Source organism: Salvia miltiorrhiza, chromosome 1 (assembly GCF_028751815.1).
Source record: "Salvia miltiorrhiza cultivar Shanhuang (shh) chromosome 1, IMPLAD_Smil_shh, whole genome shotgun sequence".
Lineage (NCBI taxonomy): Eukaryota > Viridiplantae > Streptophyta > Magnoliopsida > Lamiales > Lamiaceae > Salvia > Salvia miltiorrhiza.
This window is the reverse complement of record NC_080387.1, coordinates 50855748-50875745: the sequence shown is the minus strand read 5'-3', so window position 1 is coordinate 50875745 and position 19998 is coordinate 50855748. Positions and strand designations below refer to the sequence as shown.

General features: G+C 35.7%; 4 protein-coding genes across 13 annotated transcripts; 1 reads left to right on the top strand and 3 right to left on the bottom strand.

Moving 5' to 3' along the window:
* The first annotated feature begins 1422 nt into the window (after positions 1-1422).
* On the top strand, positions 1423-4415 carry LOC130990902 (protein C2-DOMAIN ABA-RELATED 4-like). The gene is made up of 3 exons (XM_057915131.1): positions 1423-1834; positions 2566-2661; positions 3932-4415. The coding sequence occupies exons 1-3, from the start codon at positions 1724-1726 to the stop codon at positions 4229-4231; spliced, it is 507 nt and encodes a 168-aa protein (XP_057771114.1). The 5' UTR covers positions 1423-1723; the 3' UTR covers positions 4232-4415.
* A 4657-nt stretch (positions 4416-9072) lies between these two features.
* LOC130990878 (uncharacterized) lies at positions 9073-10792 on the bottom strand. 10 transcript variants are annotated; one of them, XR_009090977.1, is made up of 4 exons: positions 10226-10792; positions 9975-10110; positions 9753-9843; positions 9073-9351 (listed from the first exon to the last, which is right to left on the bottom strand). XR_009090977.1 is itself a non-coding variant. In XM_057915106.1 (3 exons), exons 1-3 carry the CDS (start codon positions 10368-10370, stop codon positions 9203-9205), a joined length of 396 nt encoding a protein of 131 aa, XP_057771089.1. In that variant the 5' UTR covers positions 10371-10789; the 3' UTR covers positions 9073-9202. The 10 variants fall into 10 exon arrangements, 1 of the variants encoding a protein (XP_057771089.1); XR_009090978.1 differs by having other exon boundaries at positions 9975-10076; positions 10226-10764; XR_009090975.1 differs by having other exon boundaries at positions 9975-10125; positions 10226-10728.
* Positions 10793-12889: 2097 nt separating this feature from the next.
* On the bottom strand, positions 12890-13383 carry LOC130990872 (putative lipid-transfer protein DIR1). Its single transcript, XM_057915100.1, has one exon. The coding sequence runs from the start codon at positions 13343-13345 to the stop codon at positions 13043-13045; it is 303 nt and encodes a 100-aa protein (XP_057771083.1). The 5' UTR covers positions 13346-13383; the 3' UTR covers positions 12890-13042.
* A 3536-nt stretch (positions 13384-16919) lies between these two features.
* Positions 16920-18913, bottom strand: LOC130990867 (threonine synthase, chloroplastic-like). The gene has a single exon (XM_057915097.1). It carries the CDS (start codon positions 18868-18870, stop codon positions 17212-17214), a length of 1659 nt encoding a protein of 552 aa, XP_057771080.1. The 5' UTR covers positions 18871-18913; the 3' UTR covers positions 16920-17211.
* Positions 18914-19998: the final 1085 nt, after the last annotated feature.

The window sequence follows — 19998 nt, the reverse complement described above, 5'->3', positions numbered from 1 at the left end:
ACAAACAATTTGTCTTCTTTTTCTATGGATTTTAGCAGACAAATTGTCTTCTATTTCTAAGAATTTGTGGTCGTTTATGCTTGCCTTATGTAAAAGTAACCACCTAAAGAATATTCATTTTCTCTATCTCTTTTACCTTTTTCCAGCATTTCTCATTTCTATTTTACTTTTTCGGCAATACTTGTTTTCTATTTTACTTTCATTCTAGATTCTTCTAGTTATTGAATGTTTTTAACGTTTATATTATATACTCCTTTTGCAAATTAGTCTTATAATTTCTATAGTTTGAAATTTATAAATGTGCTATTAAATTATGCGAGTGTTTCCCCGTATATAGAAATTTATATATAATCTAATACTAGTACGCTCATTCGTGCAATACACGACATGCATTAAAATTAAACGATATATTCAAAAAAAAAATTAATATTAAATTATATCAAAATATATTTAAAAATATATATATAATAATCTACATCAATTACTCAATAAAATTTTTAAGTTTAAAATATAATTTTTCAAATTTGTAAAACGTGTAATGATAAATAGTTATTAAATCAATTTAAAATTATTTAATATTGAAAATTAGCATTATGTATATTATTATATAGTATTGCACATCATAATAAATAAATAAATAAATATTTCCATAGTACACAAACATAAATAAAAAGTTTAAAATTTTCATAACTTATTCATTTTTTATGATTTTTATACTATATTAAATTTAAGATGCATAATGACTATTTTTTTCATGAATCAAATTTGACGATGCTTAGAAAATAATTAAAATAATTAAAATAAAAAAATAATAATAAAAAAATTGGTTGGAGAAGAGAGAGTAAAAGATAGGAAAAATGGTGGAAAGAAACTCCTCTTTTATATGAAGTATTATATAGATTACAGTACATGTTTCTATTATCTAAAATTAATTAATTTATCAATTTATAGAGAAACTACATTCTTAGGGCATCCGCATAGCTCAAATATAAGGATTGGACTGAGTCGACGGATGCCGCACTGCACAGGTGTGTGCTCGGGTTTTGGCCTGTTACCGGACACTTATAGAGTCAATGTATTGTGGAGGGAAGACGTTAAGATGTGGATCACCAATTAGCGTCTCTCCTTAGCGCCTTTCACCGTGAATGTTCTTATGGGTCTTGAGACTTTAAATTACCATATGTTCGTCATAATTAAATGTTTTTAGTTATAATCAATATATTTAAATATTGCTTTAATAAACTATTTATCAAAAAATAATTGCCAATTGCTGCAGTCAGCATGTGCCAACTAGATTAATATAAATATGCTGACAAGATATACATAATTATCTAATAAATTTACACAAGTTGATCAAATAGTGGTTTTTTTTATTCGAACCTCGTGAAATATAAGAACAAAAACATAAATATTTTATATTCAAAACCTTGTTATAATTGATCAAAAAATGAATCTTTATCTAGAAATCCGAAAAAAAAAAAGAGGAATCCCAATAAATTAGGTAGGTGATTGATAATTCAATTGGAAAAATACAAAAAAGAAAAGAAAAGAAAAGGATGGTGAATTGAATTTTGACAACGACTATGGCAATTTGGGGTTTTACAAAGTCGTCTATTGTCACTATAAAATCCTAAAACAGTTACCTAACGTCAGACGCCATTACTGGGTTGTCTGGAGTCTGAAGTCATAACGAATCACTCCTGCTTCTTTGTCCGAGAATTAAATGGATAATCTTTTGGGGTTGCTGAGGATTAAAGTGAAGAGAGGCATAAATCTTGCTGTTCGTGATGTCAGCAGCAGTGATCCCTACGTTGTTGTCAAGATGGCCAAGCAGGTTCTTTGCTGAAAAAACTAAAATATCTCTCTGTTTTAATGAAATTCGTTGCGTTTCTGATCATGGGCTCGCCGCAAAATTTCTCCTTTTTCAGTTTTTTTGTTCCTAATTAAGAAGGGCTTTTGCCCTTTTGGGTGTTCTTCAAGGGTTTATGGGTGGGTTGACTTTTCTTGTTGCCGGAGATTCCTTTTCCATCTCAGTTCTTAGCTGCTTTTATAATTTCTTTTTTTGTTTTCAGCATTTCCTTCTGTTGAATCATTTTTTTTTTTCTTTTCGAAATTGACAATAGATTAATTAGATGTTCATCCTAATAGTTATTATCATATTGGTTTGTGTGTAAATTGAAGATTGAGATGCCTAGATTTGATGTTTAGATTGTTGATTCCATCTGGTTGAAAGCGTTGGATATTGTTCCGAAGAATATCTTGAAACGCTTATGTGATCAGTTACCAATTACTCTTTGAAGGCTAGAGGTTTGCAGAGATTGCCATTTTCGGAATTTCCTAAGTTAGTTTGCATGCATCTCGTGTTCCACCTCACTATATGCATTGGTGATAGTGGAACACGAGATGTAACACTTAGATGGAACTAAAATCTCGTACCATCTTCGTTTATAGCAATAGGGATATTTTAAAATACTAATTTTGATTGAAGTTTTACGTATATAGATGTTGTTGCTTTCAGCTTTGGTTGTTGTGTCGAATCTTGTTCTAATAGATGTTTTGCTGCAGAAGTTGAAGACTCGTGTCGTGAAGAAGGATGTCAACCCTGAATGGAATGAGGAGCTGACACTTTCCATTTCGGATCCTAATCTTCCAATTCATTTGGTGAGCTCACTTTGATTGCCTTGATCATTTTCTATTTTATCTATGAACGCGGTTGCCTTGATTGTTTGATACTTGATAGATAGCAAATAGGACTAGCAGTTGTATATTGCCCTTTTTCGGAAGTTGGTGGATGGAAGTTGAACTACATTTTTCTGATTTTTGGTGAAATATGCGGAAGATCTAAATCTCTGCAAACTGCAGTGTATTGAACTTACCTTTCAATTGCAGTGAACAGGCTTGAACCTATGATGTTACATATGCCAAAGGATAATAATGCCTATGGTCTTAGCCTCTTAAGCCCTCAAAAGAAATCTGTATATGTTTTACATAAAACAATTTTATTTTACATGAGGCGTGTTTGCCCTACTTTGTAGGGTTGGTATATTGTTTCTCTATTATTTTGATTCTAGGGTGGTTTCTTGAAATCATTATTTGTTTACCACGAGAGAGAGAGAACTTGTTTTGGTGCGAGTTCTTTTCAAACTAGCATATGTGTAGTTTCCATACTCGTATTCTTCTCACCTTGGAGATGGGATTTCTTCCCCTGTCAAGAGTTGATGGACGAGGTTACAGATTATCTCTCTTTCCTTGTCAAACTCGGCTTAATCACTTCACGTCTTTTTATATCCTCGGAATTATCCTTTGGTTCTTAATATTAATAACATGCCTCAGCTGAAGGAAGTAATCTCAATTCCACAAAAATGATTGAATTGTCATGCTATGTCAAATTTTCAAACTGATGCGCCTCATTTCTATATTCACTGCTCAATTGATGGTAACTGTAGTTTGATCATTCTATTGTCACCTCAGAACAAATTTTTCCTGTCGAGCTTCTCCACTTTAGTACCTCGTCAGCTTAGCCTCGACTTTAATAAAAGGTCTTTTTCTGTCCATTCCCTGCATCACCATGTTCTTTCAAACTAGAGTTCCATGTTGAGCACTCCCCACTTGTCACGGTAGTGTCCATTTTTGTCCTTGTGGTAGACGAGCTGATTATGTGAGCATTGAAATCACTATTTTGCCTCCAAACTCTGCAGTTTAAACTAGGTACGAGACGTAGCTTAGCAAGCAGAAGAAAAGAAACGAGTTGAGAATCACTAGTATCACACAACAAGATGGTTTCTTCCCCATTCTTTTCTTGTCATCAAAATTAGTTTAAAATTAGTTCTTAATCTTTCTTTTCGTAGCAAAGTGAAATCCTTTCATGTTTATTGATGAGCACCTTGCATCAACAACGACCTAATCAATTTCTATTCGCTATTTTCTCCAGACTGTGTACGACCACGACACGTTCAGCCTGGACGACAAGATGGGGGACGCGGAGTTTGACATCAGACCGTTCATAGAAGCCGTGAAGATGAAGCTCGAGGGCCTCCCAGATGGCACCATAATCACGAAGGTGCCTGCCTCGAGGACAAACTGCCTGTCGGAGGAGAGCTGCGTGGTGTGGAAAGACGGGAAGGTGGTGCAGGATCTGTGCCTCCGGCTGAGAAACGTCGAGTGCGGCGAGGTGGAGATTGAGCTGCAGTGGATCAATGTCCCTGGCTCCAGAGGTTTGATGGCTTATTGAACATTCTGTGCAAAACATTGCTAAGTTTGTGAGGTTTGTATATTCTATTCAGTGGGGAAATTATTGAGAGGCATATGATATTTAGCATTGCTGCAAAGTTTGTACCCTAAAAGCCTATGATCTTTAATGTATTGGAATTCTTGGATCTCTAAATGGTGAGTAATGTATGCTGCTTGTGTGCTCATTCTTTTACTTACAAATAATACAGTGATATCTTGTGCAATTTATTAAATTATTTAATGGTGTTATATAAAAACCCTATACAAAATAATTTTATTATTATTTTTATTTAATGATTTTAATTGTGTTAAATAAATTAAATAATAAAAAAATTGTAGAAACTCAAAAAATGACAAACTAAGAAAAAAAATTGTCCCTTTCAAAAAAAGAATTTTTATTTTGCAACAATCGAAATACAAAATTTAAAATACACAATAATAAATACACACTCAATGCTTCAAATAAATGAATATAACTAAATATTAATTACAATATTGGTGTCCATTCATAAAGCATAAAAAATAAATATTTAATTTTTGAAATAATATAAATTACAGCGAATATAACATTTTTTGTTATAATATCCAAAAAAATCTAGCTAACTAATGGGTATGTAACACTTTTTATAACAATCACAAATAAATTTGAAACGAATAAGTTAGGCTCATTTAAAGTGTCAAAATTCGTTTAAAAAAAGGTGTCAAAGTTAATTTTTGGTCTCTCTCATTTATGTCTAACGTTGAACATCATTTTATTTTTTTTATTTTTTTATAACTAATGGGAATGTTGACAATTGGCCGTAAGTTTTGATCATTCAATTGAATTCAGATATGTACATTTGTACTGTTGATCCGTTATTTGGCCAGAAATTTTAACTCTAAACTATAAATTAAACAATAAAGATAAGTACTAGCTATATTTATAACTAGTGTATAACCCGTCGAATTTTCGACGGGATCGTCGAATTTTCGACGGGATCGTCGAATTTTCGACGGGATCTTAAATTATAATTTAAATTATTTATATTATTTTTATATAATATAATTATCTTTTAATTGATTTGATTCGATGTAATAAAGTTTACATTATATTCTCTTCGTCCACAAAAAGTATTATACTTTTGCTATTTTGCGTGTCCATAAAAATTATGGCACTTTCCATTTTAAGGCATGACCCTATTACTTTTTCTTATTTTTTATCCTTACAAACACCCTTTATTTATAAAAAAAATCACCCTTGATTCAATCTCAACCACTCATTTCAATTTTGGTGGGACCATTTGTCCACCTGGCGGTTCTTCAGTCTCTGCTTTTGAAAAATCACCACCAATTTTTTTAAAACGTATGCCCACCAAAGGTGTCATACTTTTGGTGGACGGAGGTAGTGCTAATTTCAACTATAGTCGTCAATATATTGAATATTAACTTTTCGCTAGAATAATAAAAATACCCTTTTATATAAATTTTGTACAATTTTTCTATATTGACGGATAAGAATTAATTTAAGATCTTATTTGTCATCTAAATATCATCTCATCTGAAGTCTATAAGACCAGATGATCATCAAGAACTCGAAGACGATATCTGACTTTTGAACGCCAAAAATATTATATGTGACTTAATGCGTCAATCGTTTCAACATCACTACCTGATGCTTTAAATATCATAACTCACTTCTAAACATCATTTTCATTAGGAGTTAGAAACACCAGGGCTGACTTGTGAGATTATGCTATCTGAAGCTTGTGAGATCATAACTAACTTCTAACAATCATCTTGTATAGAGCTTGAAAAATCATAACAGACTTTTGTGCATCATCTTATTTAGAGCTTAAAATACCATAACTGAGTTTAAAGCATCATTTCGTTTAAAAATTTGAAATAATAAAACTGGCTCGTGAACATCATTTTGTTTAATGTTTGAAAGACCATAACTAAGTTGTGAAAATCATCTCGTCTAAGGCTTGAGAAAATTGATGTGATATTCAAATTATATCATATTAATTTATTTAGTATTTCAATTGGTAAATTTTCATAAAAAATCAATGTGTAATTCAAAAAAAGATTATATAAAATATCTTATTTTATGACCAAATTAAAATGAAGAAATAATTTATTTAATCACAAGTATTTGTTTTTAAAAATAAAATTAAATGATTTTTTTATTTAACTAACTAAATTTGATCAAGTTTTATTAACAAATCAATTCAAATGTTTTAATCTGAATCACTCCACCAATTAAATGTGGGTTTTTGGTTTGGAGAGTAAGAGCATCTTTTTATATAGATTTTATTTTGGTGAAATCTGATAAAAAAGAAACAATGTGGGATGAGAAGATTTAGATAAATAAGAATGAATAAATATAAAATTATTTAAAGAATTAAGATAAATAAAAATGCACAAATATGGTGATGCCACATAGGAGTATTTCATTTTCCTATTAGATATGTGATGATTTAAATACTTATTCTTGCCCTGAGCCCATATAATAATACCAACTAATTTCTCGAATTTGTTTAAAATTATAAAACATGTATATAAACAAATAAAATATCAAACAATAATTGGTTAATAATCTCGAAATTCGACGGATGAATTATTTTCAATTGTAATTTAAACTATATTAATATTATTTTATAATATAATTATTTATATATAAATTAATTTTGAATTTGTTTAATTTGAGGTAATAGAGTTAAAATTAGTATTACTTTCAACCGCATTCCTCAATTAAATGTTCACTTGTCGCTAAAGTAATAGAAATACCTTTATATAAATTTTCGTTCAATTTTTTTAAAAGGTCGATGTGACAATGCAAATTTTAGAAAAATTAAAAGAAAAAAAATATGTAAATTTAATGGAATGTCTCACATTTGTGTCAATTGTATATAGACATTATTTTTATTAATTTTGTACAAATTGCTTACATTGACGAATAAGAATTAAGTTAAGACTTCATCTATCAAATGGGCATTATCTCATATAAACCCTGTAAGAATCGTCATCTAAAGCTCGAAAGACGACATTCGACTTTTGAACATCATCTTGTTTAGACCTTAAAATACTATATCTAACTTTTATGTGTTAATTTTATGAACATCACTACCCGAAGCTTTAAAGAATCATAAGTTCATAATTGACTTTTGAATATCGCTTCATTTGGAGCTTGAAAGATCAAAGTTGACTTGTGAGATTATATCATCTGTAACTTGTAAGATCATAACTAACTTTTAAACATCATCTTGTATGAAGCTTGAAAAATCATGACAGACTTTTGTGCATTATTTCATTTGGATCTTGAAATATCATAACTGGGTTCCGAGCATAATCCCAATAGAGTTTGAAAGAATAAAATTAACTTATGAACATCATCTTAATTGAAGTTTGAAAGGCCATAAATAATTTTTGAGTATCATCTCGTGTGAAACTTGAGAAAAATGATTTGAGATTCAAATTATATTAATTTATTTAGTATTTCAATTGGTCAACTTTCATGTAAAAAAAATCAATGTTGAATTCTAATTATATTTTGAAAAAAACCGTACATAAGAGCTTCCTCTTATATATGTTTTATATTAGTGAAATTAGTAATGGTCTATTGCTATTTCTTGACATGATTTCACACCTTCTTTGTATAGCAATGCACATGCGGCTATGATTTTATCGAAATCTTTAAAAAGGCGACAATTAGTCATTATTTATAATTACTAATACTTTTTTTTCTACCGATATGTTATAATGTGACTTAAAAAAATGTTATCTTCTGTTTTTATGATGGTGGATAGGGGCCCATTTTTATCGTTTCGCCTTGAGCCCATTTTTTTTTATCATACATATAAATCTAATTTTTATCGAGATAAAATAAATAATACAAATTTATTAATTTAGATTATGTGTAAAATTAATATTACATATATATATATATATACTATTAATCTTATATATAAGATTAATGAATCTTTATATGGAATGCAATAGTTAATTAATTTATAAATAATGGAGAATATATATGGTAAATCATTGCAAATGAATGAGATTTGAGATATTTTGAAATGATGAAATTTGAGAATGCCATGTAGAATAAGTCATTTTCCTATTATATATAAGATACATAGATGGCTTATTATTTTAATAAAATGGTTGAGTGTATTATGAGTGGAGAAATAGTCTCACCTAAAAGGTAATATTAATGATGATAAAAAAACAAAATTGAATTGTGAGTGAAGAAAGAAGCCACTATATGATAGAATAGGTAAATAAATTGATATATTAAGGATAATATGTTGAGAATTTACATTATAATGTTATTCGCTATGCAGGATTTCATTGTTTATACAAATAAAATAAGCTATCTAAATCTGTGTAAAAAGGATATAATAATAAGTTACATAATTAAAATGGCTGAAAATCTTTGGATACCTAGTACACATACATAGGTACTGTCAAAACTATAAAAAATACTTCTACTATTTGAGTTACTTGACGAGGTGGTCTTGGGTATACACGCGTGTACCGTACAATCGGGTTACATCTTCACATAAACTTTGACTCGCACCCTGATTTGAACCCATATTAATAATGTTATCCTGTGTATGAGTCAACCTGGTTGTACGGTACACCCAAATGTATTCAAGATTTTGTGTAACTTGACATAGTTAAGTATTTCCCAGGATTAAGGGCAGTCAGAGCTCAAAGGGTAAGGTAGGGGAAGTTCATCTGTAAAGCTCTTTTGGTGGAAAGCAATAGCATCAGATATTATATTGTTATAAATCCTTGACTACACAAATAATTAGAGATTAAACTACATGTCAATATACTATTGTAATTGATTTCAAAAGCATCTTCCAGAACAGCAGCCACTGGCTTGTTGGTATTAAGCAAAGAAGAGATAGATTACAAACATATATCAATCTCTACTATATATGATCAATGTTAAATAATACAGATAAACAAGATTGAGAAGTACTTCTAATTAATGGACAACATACACTTGATTTGTACAAAATGACTGGAGTGAGTCTGCAGTGAGAGCATTAGTCAACCATTGTGTAAGAGCACAATATAAGGGTATCACGAGAACACCAGTTGCAGTTGATAAAGTGGCTGCAGTGGAAACTTTCCCTGTATTGCCAGGAAAAACTCAATGAAGCATAGCACAATCAGAAAGCACATTCATGTGCCTTTTAACATAAATAAATATTCCTAAGATTTCAACAAAAATAGAAGAACATGGTGATATGAGGAATTTTAGCCTTTCCTTGTTAAAATTCACCCAGACTACAATGCATAATGAGACCAAACACAATGCTTTCTGTACAAAGGTGGATACAAAATTCCTCTGGGTGTGCTCTTTCTTTTTCAGAAACGATATCCTCTTTGGATACGAAGAAATAGAATACTTAATCAAACTGCAGAAACTATTTGCTAGTTTCTAGTTATTTCATTGACTGACAACCACATCACAATTTAAAAGATCACACTTGAACCACAATATCTATAGATATTAGTAAATAAAAACTAACAGAAAACTGGAATTGTTTGCGTAGGCATTGATGAACAATTATTTTTCTCTCGTCGGCGTCTATAGCTCGAGTAGCTTAGGGGAGTCTGTGACTGATATGAAGTAGATGGTGTAGATGAATATTTTGCAAAGTTGAAAATTTATATAAAAAATATGGGAAAGATGAAATTACGGAAGACAGATTTGCAGCTTTCCGAATCTATTGACTCCCAAAATTACTTACCCCCAAGCATTGATTCATGAATCTGTAAGAGATGTTGATGAACGATACAACCATAGATGAAGCAGCAGGATAGGAGCTCTAACGACGGATCAATCACTGAAACTGATGAGATCGATAGGGTTTACAATGGCGTCAACTGTTACAACTTTATCTTCGTCATCGAAAAAATTACAGAAATTAACATACTATTATATAGGAAGGATGAAATCGCCAGATTAGCCTTTCCAAATCTATCACTCCCAATTACTTACCTTGATTCATGGATCTGTAGTTGTGGGGAAAAGACGATTGCAGCCATGGATGAAGCACCTCCCAAATTTGGGCTATCGAATGAAATAGAGAGAGAGATAGACAGAAGCACCTTCCAATTTGTGGGCAAAATGCGTTTGCAGCCATGGATGAAGCACCTGCTTTGAAAAGTTATCTGCCCTTTCTGCTGATTGGATGAATTGTGGAGAAGATTTTTTGAGAAGATGGAGTATAATTTTGAGTGAGTAACGCTGAGTGAATTCAAATAGTAGCAAATTTGGGAGAAATATTTTGGAGAAGACGATGGGCTCTTTGAAATCTCTTAATTAATGATTAAAGAGATTAGGAGATTAATGATCCCCTTGTGATGTGGTGATTGCCTTACATAAATAAATGAAACGCCTTTTTTTTATGATTAGGGAGAGGGGGGAAGAAATAGAGAAATTGAGAAACGCCTATTTATGAAACGCCTTTGGCTTAGAAGAATTCAAAGAGGAAGAAATAGAGGTTTTTGAGAGCGCCACGTAGGAGAGAGAGTGGCTGTGAGCTCTAAAAAATGTATTCCATTATATAATAGATAGATAATGGTGAATTCACGCTAAAAAATTTACAATGGGATTAAAATTAGGGTTATTTACGTGTAAATACACGAACTTTCAACATTTTCTAGTTTTTCCCACGAACTTTATTTTTTGAATCTAAATACACGAACCTGGTGTTTTTCTGATTTTTCCCATGATTTTTATTTTCCCCCAAATTGATGCTAACATGGTCGCCCGAGCTGCTGACGTGGAATGACCGTCATAGTTATAAGTGGTGATTAAGGACCTACCTGTTCGCCATTACTGCAACCGACTTTGACGCCCTCGACCACGAACAACATTGCCGGGCTGAGTTTATTGAAGACTAATTCTACCCACCCACCCCCCCTCCCCCCGCCCCCAATTAGAGAAATAAATTAGAGAGTGGAGAGAATTGACAGAGATTAGCAGATAATGTCAACGAAAATTGATAGAATAATAATGAGTTTACCTTCTTTCTTTTTTTTAAGAATTTGTGTTGTTTATGCAAAGAATGGGATGAATTCTATGGCTTTATTCTTTTTAAAGGGTTTTGTTGTTTTACGCAGTGGGTGGCGTACTTGTTATAGTTTTATTTCATCTTTTGTCAAAAAAAATTATAGAAATTAAAATATTGACATGTATATGACACTTAAATAATAAATAGTCCACATAGACGCCAAATCAGTTTTAATTTGACCGGATTGTTCGTCATGGAAAAAATCAGAAAACACTAAATTCGTGTATTTTTTCAAAAAATAAAGTTAATTCGTGGGAAAAATTAGAAAATGTTGAAAGTTTGTGTATTTACACGATAATAACCCTTAAAGTTAGTATTTTTTTTGTGTGAATACCCAATATAAATAGAAACAATGGCCCTATTGGAGATACAAACTCAAATTTTGTCCACAACATGAAAAACTACAATATTTAGCCATCTTTTATGCACTATACCTAATCTACCCTTTTAACCCACCGATCCAGCCTAGCTTTCTTTTTACCCATCGGACCCGGACCCAATCGCAGCGGCATCGACGGCCGCTCGCCCAAGCAATCGCTCTGGCACTCCTCGATTTGCTCTGCCGTAGCATCGCGGACGCGGACGGAGGGCTCTCGCATCGAGCGGCCGCGGGCCCGCGGCTGCTGGCGCGGCGAAGAAAGAGAGCGGCGGCGCAGAGGTCGAGGAAGTGGGAGCGATTGCTGGGGCTCTGGTCGCCAAGCAAAGCCATAGTGTCGATGGCGGCTGCCGCCGTGGGCGACGACGGGCTGTTGTTGTTCGACGACATCGATTCGATCGGGGGAATTTCGAGTTTCTGGTTTTTTCTAATTTTTGGTGTGTCAGTGATTATTATTGTTGTTGCTGTTGTTGTTGTTTCTGTATGTGCTGCACGTATGGCACTTATGGCACTATTAGTGCCATAAGTGCCAAAAGGACCATTTTAAACACTTCCCCCTAGGATTTAGATATTCCATTTAGGGTTTAGATTATCCATTTAGGGTTTAGATGTTTTATTTAGGGTTTAGATTATCCATTTAGCCTTTAGATGATGTTGTTGTTTTTGTATTTGTATTGCTCGTATGAGCACTTATGGCACTATTAGTGCCATAAGTGCCAGAAGGACCATTTACTTGGTTAATTTTTTTTATTTCCCTTGGCACTTATGTCACTAATAGTTCCATAAGTGCCAACAAGACCATTTTACTTAGTTTTATTTTGGATTTTCGTTGGCACTTATTTGGCACTAATAGTGCCAAAAGTGCCAACGAAAATTCAAAATAAAACAAAGTAAAATCTTGGCACTTATGGCACTAATAGTGTCATAAGTGCCTAACCCGACCCGGCACGCGACCCGCGTGCCTGATCCTACCCGGTCCGCCTCATTAAGGGTAATTTCATCCGAAATCATAAAATATGGCCAAAATTTAAATTTTTTCAAAATTCGACCAGAAATTGAGTTTTATGTTCCATTTGGGCTACTTCAAAATTTTACTCATATAAATATATATTGTATATCCTCAAATTAAACAAAATGATTGGCATTAGAGATCCATCCTCATCTCCTTCAAATCCAAACGAACATGGGCCAAACAACATAACACAAAATCTCACAACAAATTATTCATACCATTACCAAGTTACCAACTGATAATCAAATTCACGTTACATCAAACACACACATGGTCTACATTCATAATTCAAAAAAACACACATAATAAATTTTTTTGTCTCTCTCTCTCTCTCTGTTTTTTTTTTAAGTTCTAGCATTTTGGTGGATGAGGGATTTGGCATTTTTGAGGGAGCTGCATGGCGAGGCCGGGGTCGATGCCGAGGGAGGGCAGCACCTTGGAGTTCTTGTAGGAGCATAGGCACTTCATGTCGGCACCCGACAGCGCAGAGCAGCACGCTGCTGACGGCGGCGGTGGATGCGGCGCCGTGGCCGACGGCTTGCACGCCATCAGCCCCGCCACCGTCATGTTGCATACCGTCTGGGCCTCGGCCACCCCAAGAATCACCAGCATCACCACACTCACTATTGCTACCTTTTTGTATGATGACTCCATATTTAATATATATTGCTCCTTGTGTTGGATTAATGCATTGTGTGGATACGTATTTATATAGATACAATCTGGGGGTGGGGTGGGCGGGGGGGGGGGGGGGGGGGGTCCGTGAGCATGGATGCATGTGAGAACTGTGGTGTCACGGATTGTGGACTTGTGAGTTTTAGGACTGTGTGTTTTAGGGGTCAGCAAATTCCAACTGAAAAAATCGAACCAAATCGAAATCGACGGTTTGTTTCAGTGTTTTGGACAAAATGATTCGGTTCGGTTTGATTTACAGTTAATATTTAAAGATATCTTTTTTGATTTGGGTTCGTTTTTCAATCCAATATTTTTTATTTGAACCCGAACCCAACTCAAATACGTATACACTTATAAATATTACATACATATAAAAGAAAGAAATGAATTGTTATCTTTCTTTAAAAATGAAAATAAGAAATAAATCAATAAATCCATGAATAAATCAATGTAACATGAATAATCGTATTCATTTATGTGCTGCTCTAATGGATCAATGTGGTAAAAATCCACGAGTACAACTATTCATGTGTTATTTGATTTATTCATGACTTTTATGATTTATTCCTCATTCTCATTTTTCACGAAAGATATTTATTTTGATTGGATTCCAACTTTATATATTTGAAATTATTAATGATCAAATGTTTTTTTTGTGGATTTGCTTATTTGGAACTTTAAATATAGTGATTAAACTTTATATTAGTGTGATTGTGTAATATTTTATGATGATATATAAGTGTATATATATATATATAATATGTCTATATCTATATATATTTTAAAAATAAAACGGTTTGATTCGAATTGATTTTGTTGAGTGATGGAGCAAAACGGTTCGGTTCAATTAAGATTTCAAACATGAATTTGAGTTTGGTTCAATCTGAATTCGGATTGTCGGAATGCTCACATCTACTGTGTGTTTTAGATAGTGAAATCGTTTTTTATGATTGAGATTGGTTCACGAGTCGAAATTAAGAAAAGTTGGATGTTTGTGTAAGTTGAAAATTGTGTTAATCAATTCTTGATTCCTGTTTTAAAAGGAGACAAGCATAAAACGTTAGTTGAGTTTGAGGTGTACGTATATACTCGATGAGTTAATATTTTCCAGAAATGAGAGAAGAATCGTATCAAACCGGATGAACCGATCACTATTATTTTTGCTCATTTTAGAAATATTGTGCGTGCTTCTTAATACAAAGATTTCGTAACATTTTGGGAAAATAAAAACTGAAAAAATCAATTACCTCATGTATGAGTATGATATGAAAGATGCGTATTGGACATCAATTTATTTTAGCCAACCTTCTCAACTTTATGTAACTAGGCGGATGCCATATTTTCTTTCATGTACAACCTCTCCTCATATACTACCAAAACTACTTAATTTTGATGATTTTCAGATATGTCCCTTTGAGGATATTCAAACGATAAGACTTCCTACCTCAGTGTAAAGAGAAAAATCTGAAGTTGAATTCTCGCTATCTTCCTCCAAAAAAATAATTCTACTTCTCAACACCTAATTCAAGCCAATCCACTCGTCTATCTTTTGTGCTAATTACTGATCAACGAAAGAGAAAGGATTAACCCAAGTTTTTTCATCACAAAATTCAAGGTCAGGGTCGTGTTGTTTCCAATAATTAACCCAAGTTTTTTCATCACAAAATTAGATTCTGTATCTCTTCGCATGACACCAAAGGCAGGAGAAAAACAGAGCAGTTTCTTGGCAACCGAACCAAACTTATGGCATCATGAAATTACACCTCAAACAAACCATTGTCATCATTGTAATTATAATTTCCATAAAGAACAACTACTATTATAATTTTGATGTGATTGAACTATTATTAAACAGTTTCTCAAACTTCAGGCTATACAAAAAATAAATCAAAGTTTGAGCTATAAACTGAAATTCACTTAGAATTGAGCTTACAAACCATAATTGACCGTTATAAAAATAATAATAAAATGCTAAAAGCATATTCATGGCTGATATCAATCCCAATGAGTGTGTAGATGAACACAAAGGATTTCGTGTTACTCCCAGTAGAAGAAATGTAAATTACTAATCACATATTTTTGTTTATGGAAATTCCAACCATGTATCCAAACATCAGGGGACAGTAGTCTCAAGAAAATGCACATTTGGAGTAATCAGAAAATTGATGCATGAGTTCTAAAGTTTCACACCACCAAGAGGGTGTTCGACTGAGGTTATAAGCTTTTTTAAAATTACCTATAAGTTGTTTAGGAACTTATAAATTTCTTCAAAATAAGCTCCTAAACAGCTTATAAGTTATTCAAGAAATGAAATCCTCTATCTCAACTTACTTTTTCATAATTTTATATGTAACAATTATTTTATAAACATTACTGAACTATAATTTATTATTTTCATCATATATCCTCTCAACTTCATCTCTCTTCGAGCTTTTCTCTCTAACAAAGATTTTCTCCCAAATACTTTAACAACTTATAAAGCTCTTAAGAAACTACATCTTATAAGCTCTTTAAAATATATAAGCTTAGCCAAACACGCTCAAACTGAGACTCAATATCATGCGATGATACAAGAATTTAACTCCATACCTGTAATTTAATTAAATCTACGAAATCTGATAAGAACTATACTTGTTAAAGATTAATCCAACAAACAACTAATAATGGAAAAGAACAACAAATAGACTATCACCAGCAGACACATATCCTTTCACTATAATATCAGCAGCAATTTAACACAATCACGAGGATTTGCGACGACCCAAAACCACTGATTAAGTAAGGAGAAAAGCAGAACAACTCTCCTGAAACAGATTATATGCTCGAAAATGTCACAGTTTCATGGACTGCTTATGATACAGAAACAACAACATATGTATAGCACAGAAGCCATACAAGTTCCTGCAAGGCCCCTTCCCCTTCGCATTCGATTTTAGAATCACAACATCGTAGAAACAAACGGAAGTCACCCTTATTGCATCTTTAGTACGGTATATCATCATCTTTCAGTGCTATGGATTCCTTTCTAACAATAATCAAAATCGAACTTTTTTCTGAATCACAAACTCAAACTAGACTTTTCTCGTGTTAGCTAGAGAAACATGATTATCAAGTTAAGTTGTAGAGAAATATGCAAAAGATTCAGCTACCCAAAAAAACAGACAAGGAAAATGTAAGAACCGTGCATCTGCCCTAATTAAAATCCCAATTGTGTTCAGTAAACCCTAATTGGGGATTGCTGAGCCCTAATTGAGGTGGACGCAACGCACATCCAGATGTACACAAGTTTTTGCCTAAAACAAACAGGTAATAAGGAAATATTCAAGAAATGAACAGTGAAGAAATAAACCAAACAAAATCAAAGCATTTTCTGGACCAAATATGCGAGCATTTCCTAACTAAGGCATTTGATAAACTCTAATTCGGGATTAGTGAACCCTAATAACGGTGGATGCACCATACATCCGGATGTACACAACTTTTTGCCAAACAGGTAATAAGGAAACCTTCAATAAATGAACAATGAAGAAATAAACCATACAAAATCAAAGCATTTCTTGAACCAAATATGCCAGCATTTCCTTCTGCCATACCTTAAACCAACTGATGGATTCCAAAATGTAGTTTATTGAGATACACATACAAATTTCATCGAATATCATGCGATGGTAAACAAAAATCCATCTCTGGACACAGTTAACCTTTTCAAAATCCAGCAAAACTCAGCATAACATGCTAATCATACATAATCAAGAACTGTCGAAAACAGAACGATAACAAGAAAGAGTAAATAGCAGCAACTCCTACAGCTAACCTGCTTAGAGCAAAAACTCAATCACTACCTCTCAATGCAGCTTTGAATCCTTGCTCAGCAAATACTTCTTCAAAACATCCATTACCGAGCCAAAATCCGCCTTAACCTGCGTAGGCGGATTAGCAAAGCGGCAAGCCATATCCTTGATCTCCTTGGAGTGATAATCCACCTTCGACTGCGTGAACTTCAAGCCATGAGCAGTGCTCACCACCACAGTCCTGTCGTTCGGCCCAATGATCCCACTGTTCCTCAGCTTGAACAGCGCAGTCAATGCCACTCCGGTGTGAGGGCAGATAAACATCCCAGTCGAATCCGCCTGCGCCATCGCATCCATCAACTCCTCCTCTGTCGCCTCCTCCACAATGCCGTTGGAGTTCTTCAATGCATACACCGCCCTATCGATTGAAACAGGATCCCCAATCTGAATTGCGGACGCGAAGGTCGTCCCCGCTTTCACCGGCTTGAAATCCTTCCACCCCGATTTGTAATGCAGGTAAAGGGGATTAGCATTTGCAGCCTGAGCACAAACAAGCCTAGGGATTTTATCAACAAGCCCTAATTCCTTGCACATGTGGAAACCCTTGTAAAATGCATAAATGTTTCCGAGATTTCCACCGGGAACAATCACCCAATCAGGAACCTGCCAATCGAATTGCTGTAATATCTCAATTGCTGCGGTTTTCTGCCCTTCTAATCTCAAGCTGTTGAGGGAATTAGCTAGGTATATAGGCAGCTCCGCTGTGACCTCACGAATTAGCTGCATACAACCATCGAAATCGGTGTCAATGCTCAATACAAAAGCCCCATTCGCGATTGGCTGGACTAATTGAGCCAGAGATATGCGATTTGCAGGTAAAAACACAATTGATGGAATTCCGGCCGAGGCGCAGTAGGCGGAGAGGGCGGCGGAGGTATCCCCCGTCGAGGCGCAGCCGACTCCAACGAGCGGGCGGTTCATTTTCCGGAGGCGATTGACCTGACTGACCAAAACGGTCATCCCCAAATCCTTGAAACTGCCCGTGTGGCTAATCCCGCAGTGCTTCACCCACAAATCCTTCATGCCTAGAAACTGTTTGCCGAAACGCTCAGCCCAGAATAGGTTCGAGTTCCCTTCAAACGCGCTGACGATGTCGTCACCGTCTATCTCCGGCAAAACCCACTCCTTCTTCGACCAGACGCCAGAGCCGTAGGGCCACGTGGTCTTCCCGACGCGGGAGTCGAAGAGGTGGCGCCAGTACTCGCCGTCGAACTTCTTCAGCGCGTCCATGTCGTGCTGGACGTCGAGCAGGCCGCCGGAGCGGCTGCGGTAGACGATCTCATCGAGGGAGTAGCACTCGGTGGAGGAGGGTTCGGCGTTGAAGGGGACGTACTTGGCGGAGAAGTTGTGGGACGAGGTGTGGCGGCGAGCCTCGTCGCGGATGTTCTCGTCGGCGGGGCGGCGGGTCTTGATGGGGGCGGCGGCGGCGGCGGGGTCGGGGGAGGTGGCGGTGGCGCGGATGGAGATGGGGCCGTAGGGGGTGGGGCGGAGGGTGGAGGAGGCGGTCGGGGAGAGGGGCTGGGAGGAGAGGAAGGAGGATCTAGAGATGGGAGGAGCCGCCATTGTAGAGAGAGAGAGAGAGAGAGAGCAGTGAGAGTCGGAGAGTCGAATTGAGGTGAAGTGATTTGGGATGGGATTGTAATTTGTAAGCATCAAGTTTCTAATTTTTTATTCAAAGGGTTTTAGGTCTTCATTTGTTAAGTGAAACATTTTTAGAGCAAGTATTAGATTTTATCTCAACCTTGGCCGCCTTTCTCGATAATAATTAGTAGGAGTAATTCATTAACGTCACTCAGTCGGTCACGTCCACAAAATTAGTGTTTATTTTAGGGTTAAGTATCAATTTGGCCCTTAACGTAGAGGCCCCTAGCTATTAACACTTTATGGGCAGGGGTGTGTCAACTAAGCTCCTGAAATACCTAATTTTCGCCAATTAACTCCGTTGACTTAACGGACGATTAACACCGTTAACTATTTTAATTTTTTAATTTTATTTTATTTTATTGGTGGTGGGACCCACACCATCTTCTTCACCAAGCTCGCCGGAAACACGCCGGAAACCTAATCCACCCCTTCTCCGAAACTCTGGCGTCGCAGCGGCGACAAGCCGCGGCCGCCTATCTCACCAAAGTGGTTGACACCATTCCAAATCAAGATTTTCTGAAAAAAAATATTATGAGGGATGGCCGCCGCCTCCGGTCAAACCAGCACAAAGCGGCGATAGACCCCATGCCCTCCGTCGTGCCGTGCGCTGCCGCCGGACCCTGCGTCCCTCACCGCCACCAGCCTGACTTCGCTTCAAACTCCGACCAGAAGCGGCGAGAAAGACCGACTGGATCTGGAAGACCGGCCGACTGGATCTGGAGGAAGACCGGGCCGAAAGGGGGAGGAGCTGCGGGCTGTCAAGGAGGTGAAAGGCAGAGGTGGGGCGGCGAAAGCCTCGACGACGCGACGTCTACAGGTGGGGGAAGGGGAAGATATGAGGGTTTTGGGGAAGTCGTGGTGTTTCTGCAATGGTGGGGGCAAGTCGGAGAGAATGAAGGGCGCCATTTTCTCCGGCAAGGCTCCGGCCATGGCGAGAATCAACGGCGGCGACACGGGCTTCCTGATCATCGCAATCTGCTGCTCACAACCCACGCCAATCTCGCATCCGTAGCCGCCGCTGAAGCCGCCGAGATCCGACTCCACAATGGCCTCTCCATGGCTTGTCGCCGCTGTGACGCCGGAGTTTCAGGGAAGGGGTGGATTAGGTTTCCAGCGTGTTTCCGGCGAGCTTGGTGA

What these genes read in the sequence shown, in the direction of transcription:
- LOC130990902 (XM_057915131.1), top strand. Translation starts at nt 1,724, where the DNA reads ATGGATAATCTTTTGGGGTTGCTGAGGATTAAAGTGAAGAGAGGCATA. An exon ending in TTGTCAAGATGGCCAAGCAG is followed by an intron (nt 1,835 to 2,565) that starts GTTCTTTGCTGA and finishes GTTTTGCTGCAG; the next exon opens with AAGTTGAAGACTCGTGTCGT. An exon ending in CTAATCTTCCAATTCATTTG is followed by an intron (nt 2,662 to 3,931) that starts GTGAGCTCACTT and finishes TATTTTCTCCAG; the next exon opens with ACTGTGTACGACCACGACAC.
- LOC130990878 (XM_057915106.1), bottom strand. Translation starts at nt 10,370, where the DNA reads ATGGCTGCAAACGCATTTTGCCCACAAATTGGAAGGTGCTTCTGTCTA. An exon ending in CTACAGATCCATGAATCAAG is followed by an intron (nt 10,077 to 10,225) that starts GTAAGTAATTGG and finishes CGATCTCATCAG; the next exon opens with TTTCAGTGATTGATCCGTCG. An exon ending in TCATGAATCAATGCTTGGGG is followed by an intron (nt 9,352 to 9,974) that starts GTAAGTAATTTT and finishes CTGGCAATACAG; the next exon opens with GGAAAGTTTCCACTGCAGCC.
- LOC130990872 (XM_057915100.1), bottom strand. Translation starts at nt 13,345, where the DNA reads ATGGAGTCATCATACAAAAAGGTAGCAATAGTGAGTGTGGTGATGCTG.
- LOC130990867 (XM_057915097.1), bottom strand. Translation starts at nt 18,870, where the DNA reads ATGCTTACAAATTACAATCCCATCCCAAATCACTTCACCTCAATTCGA.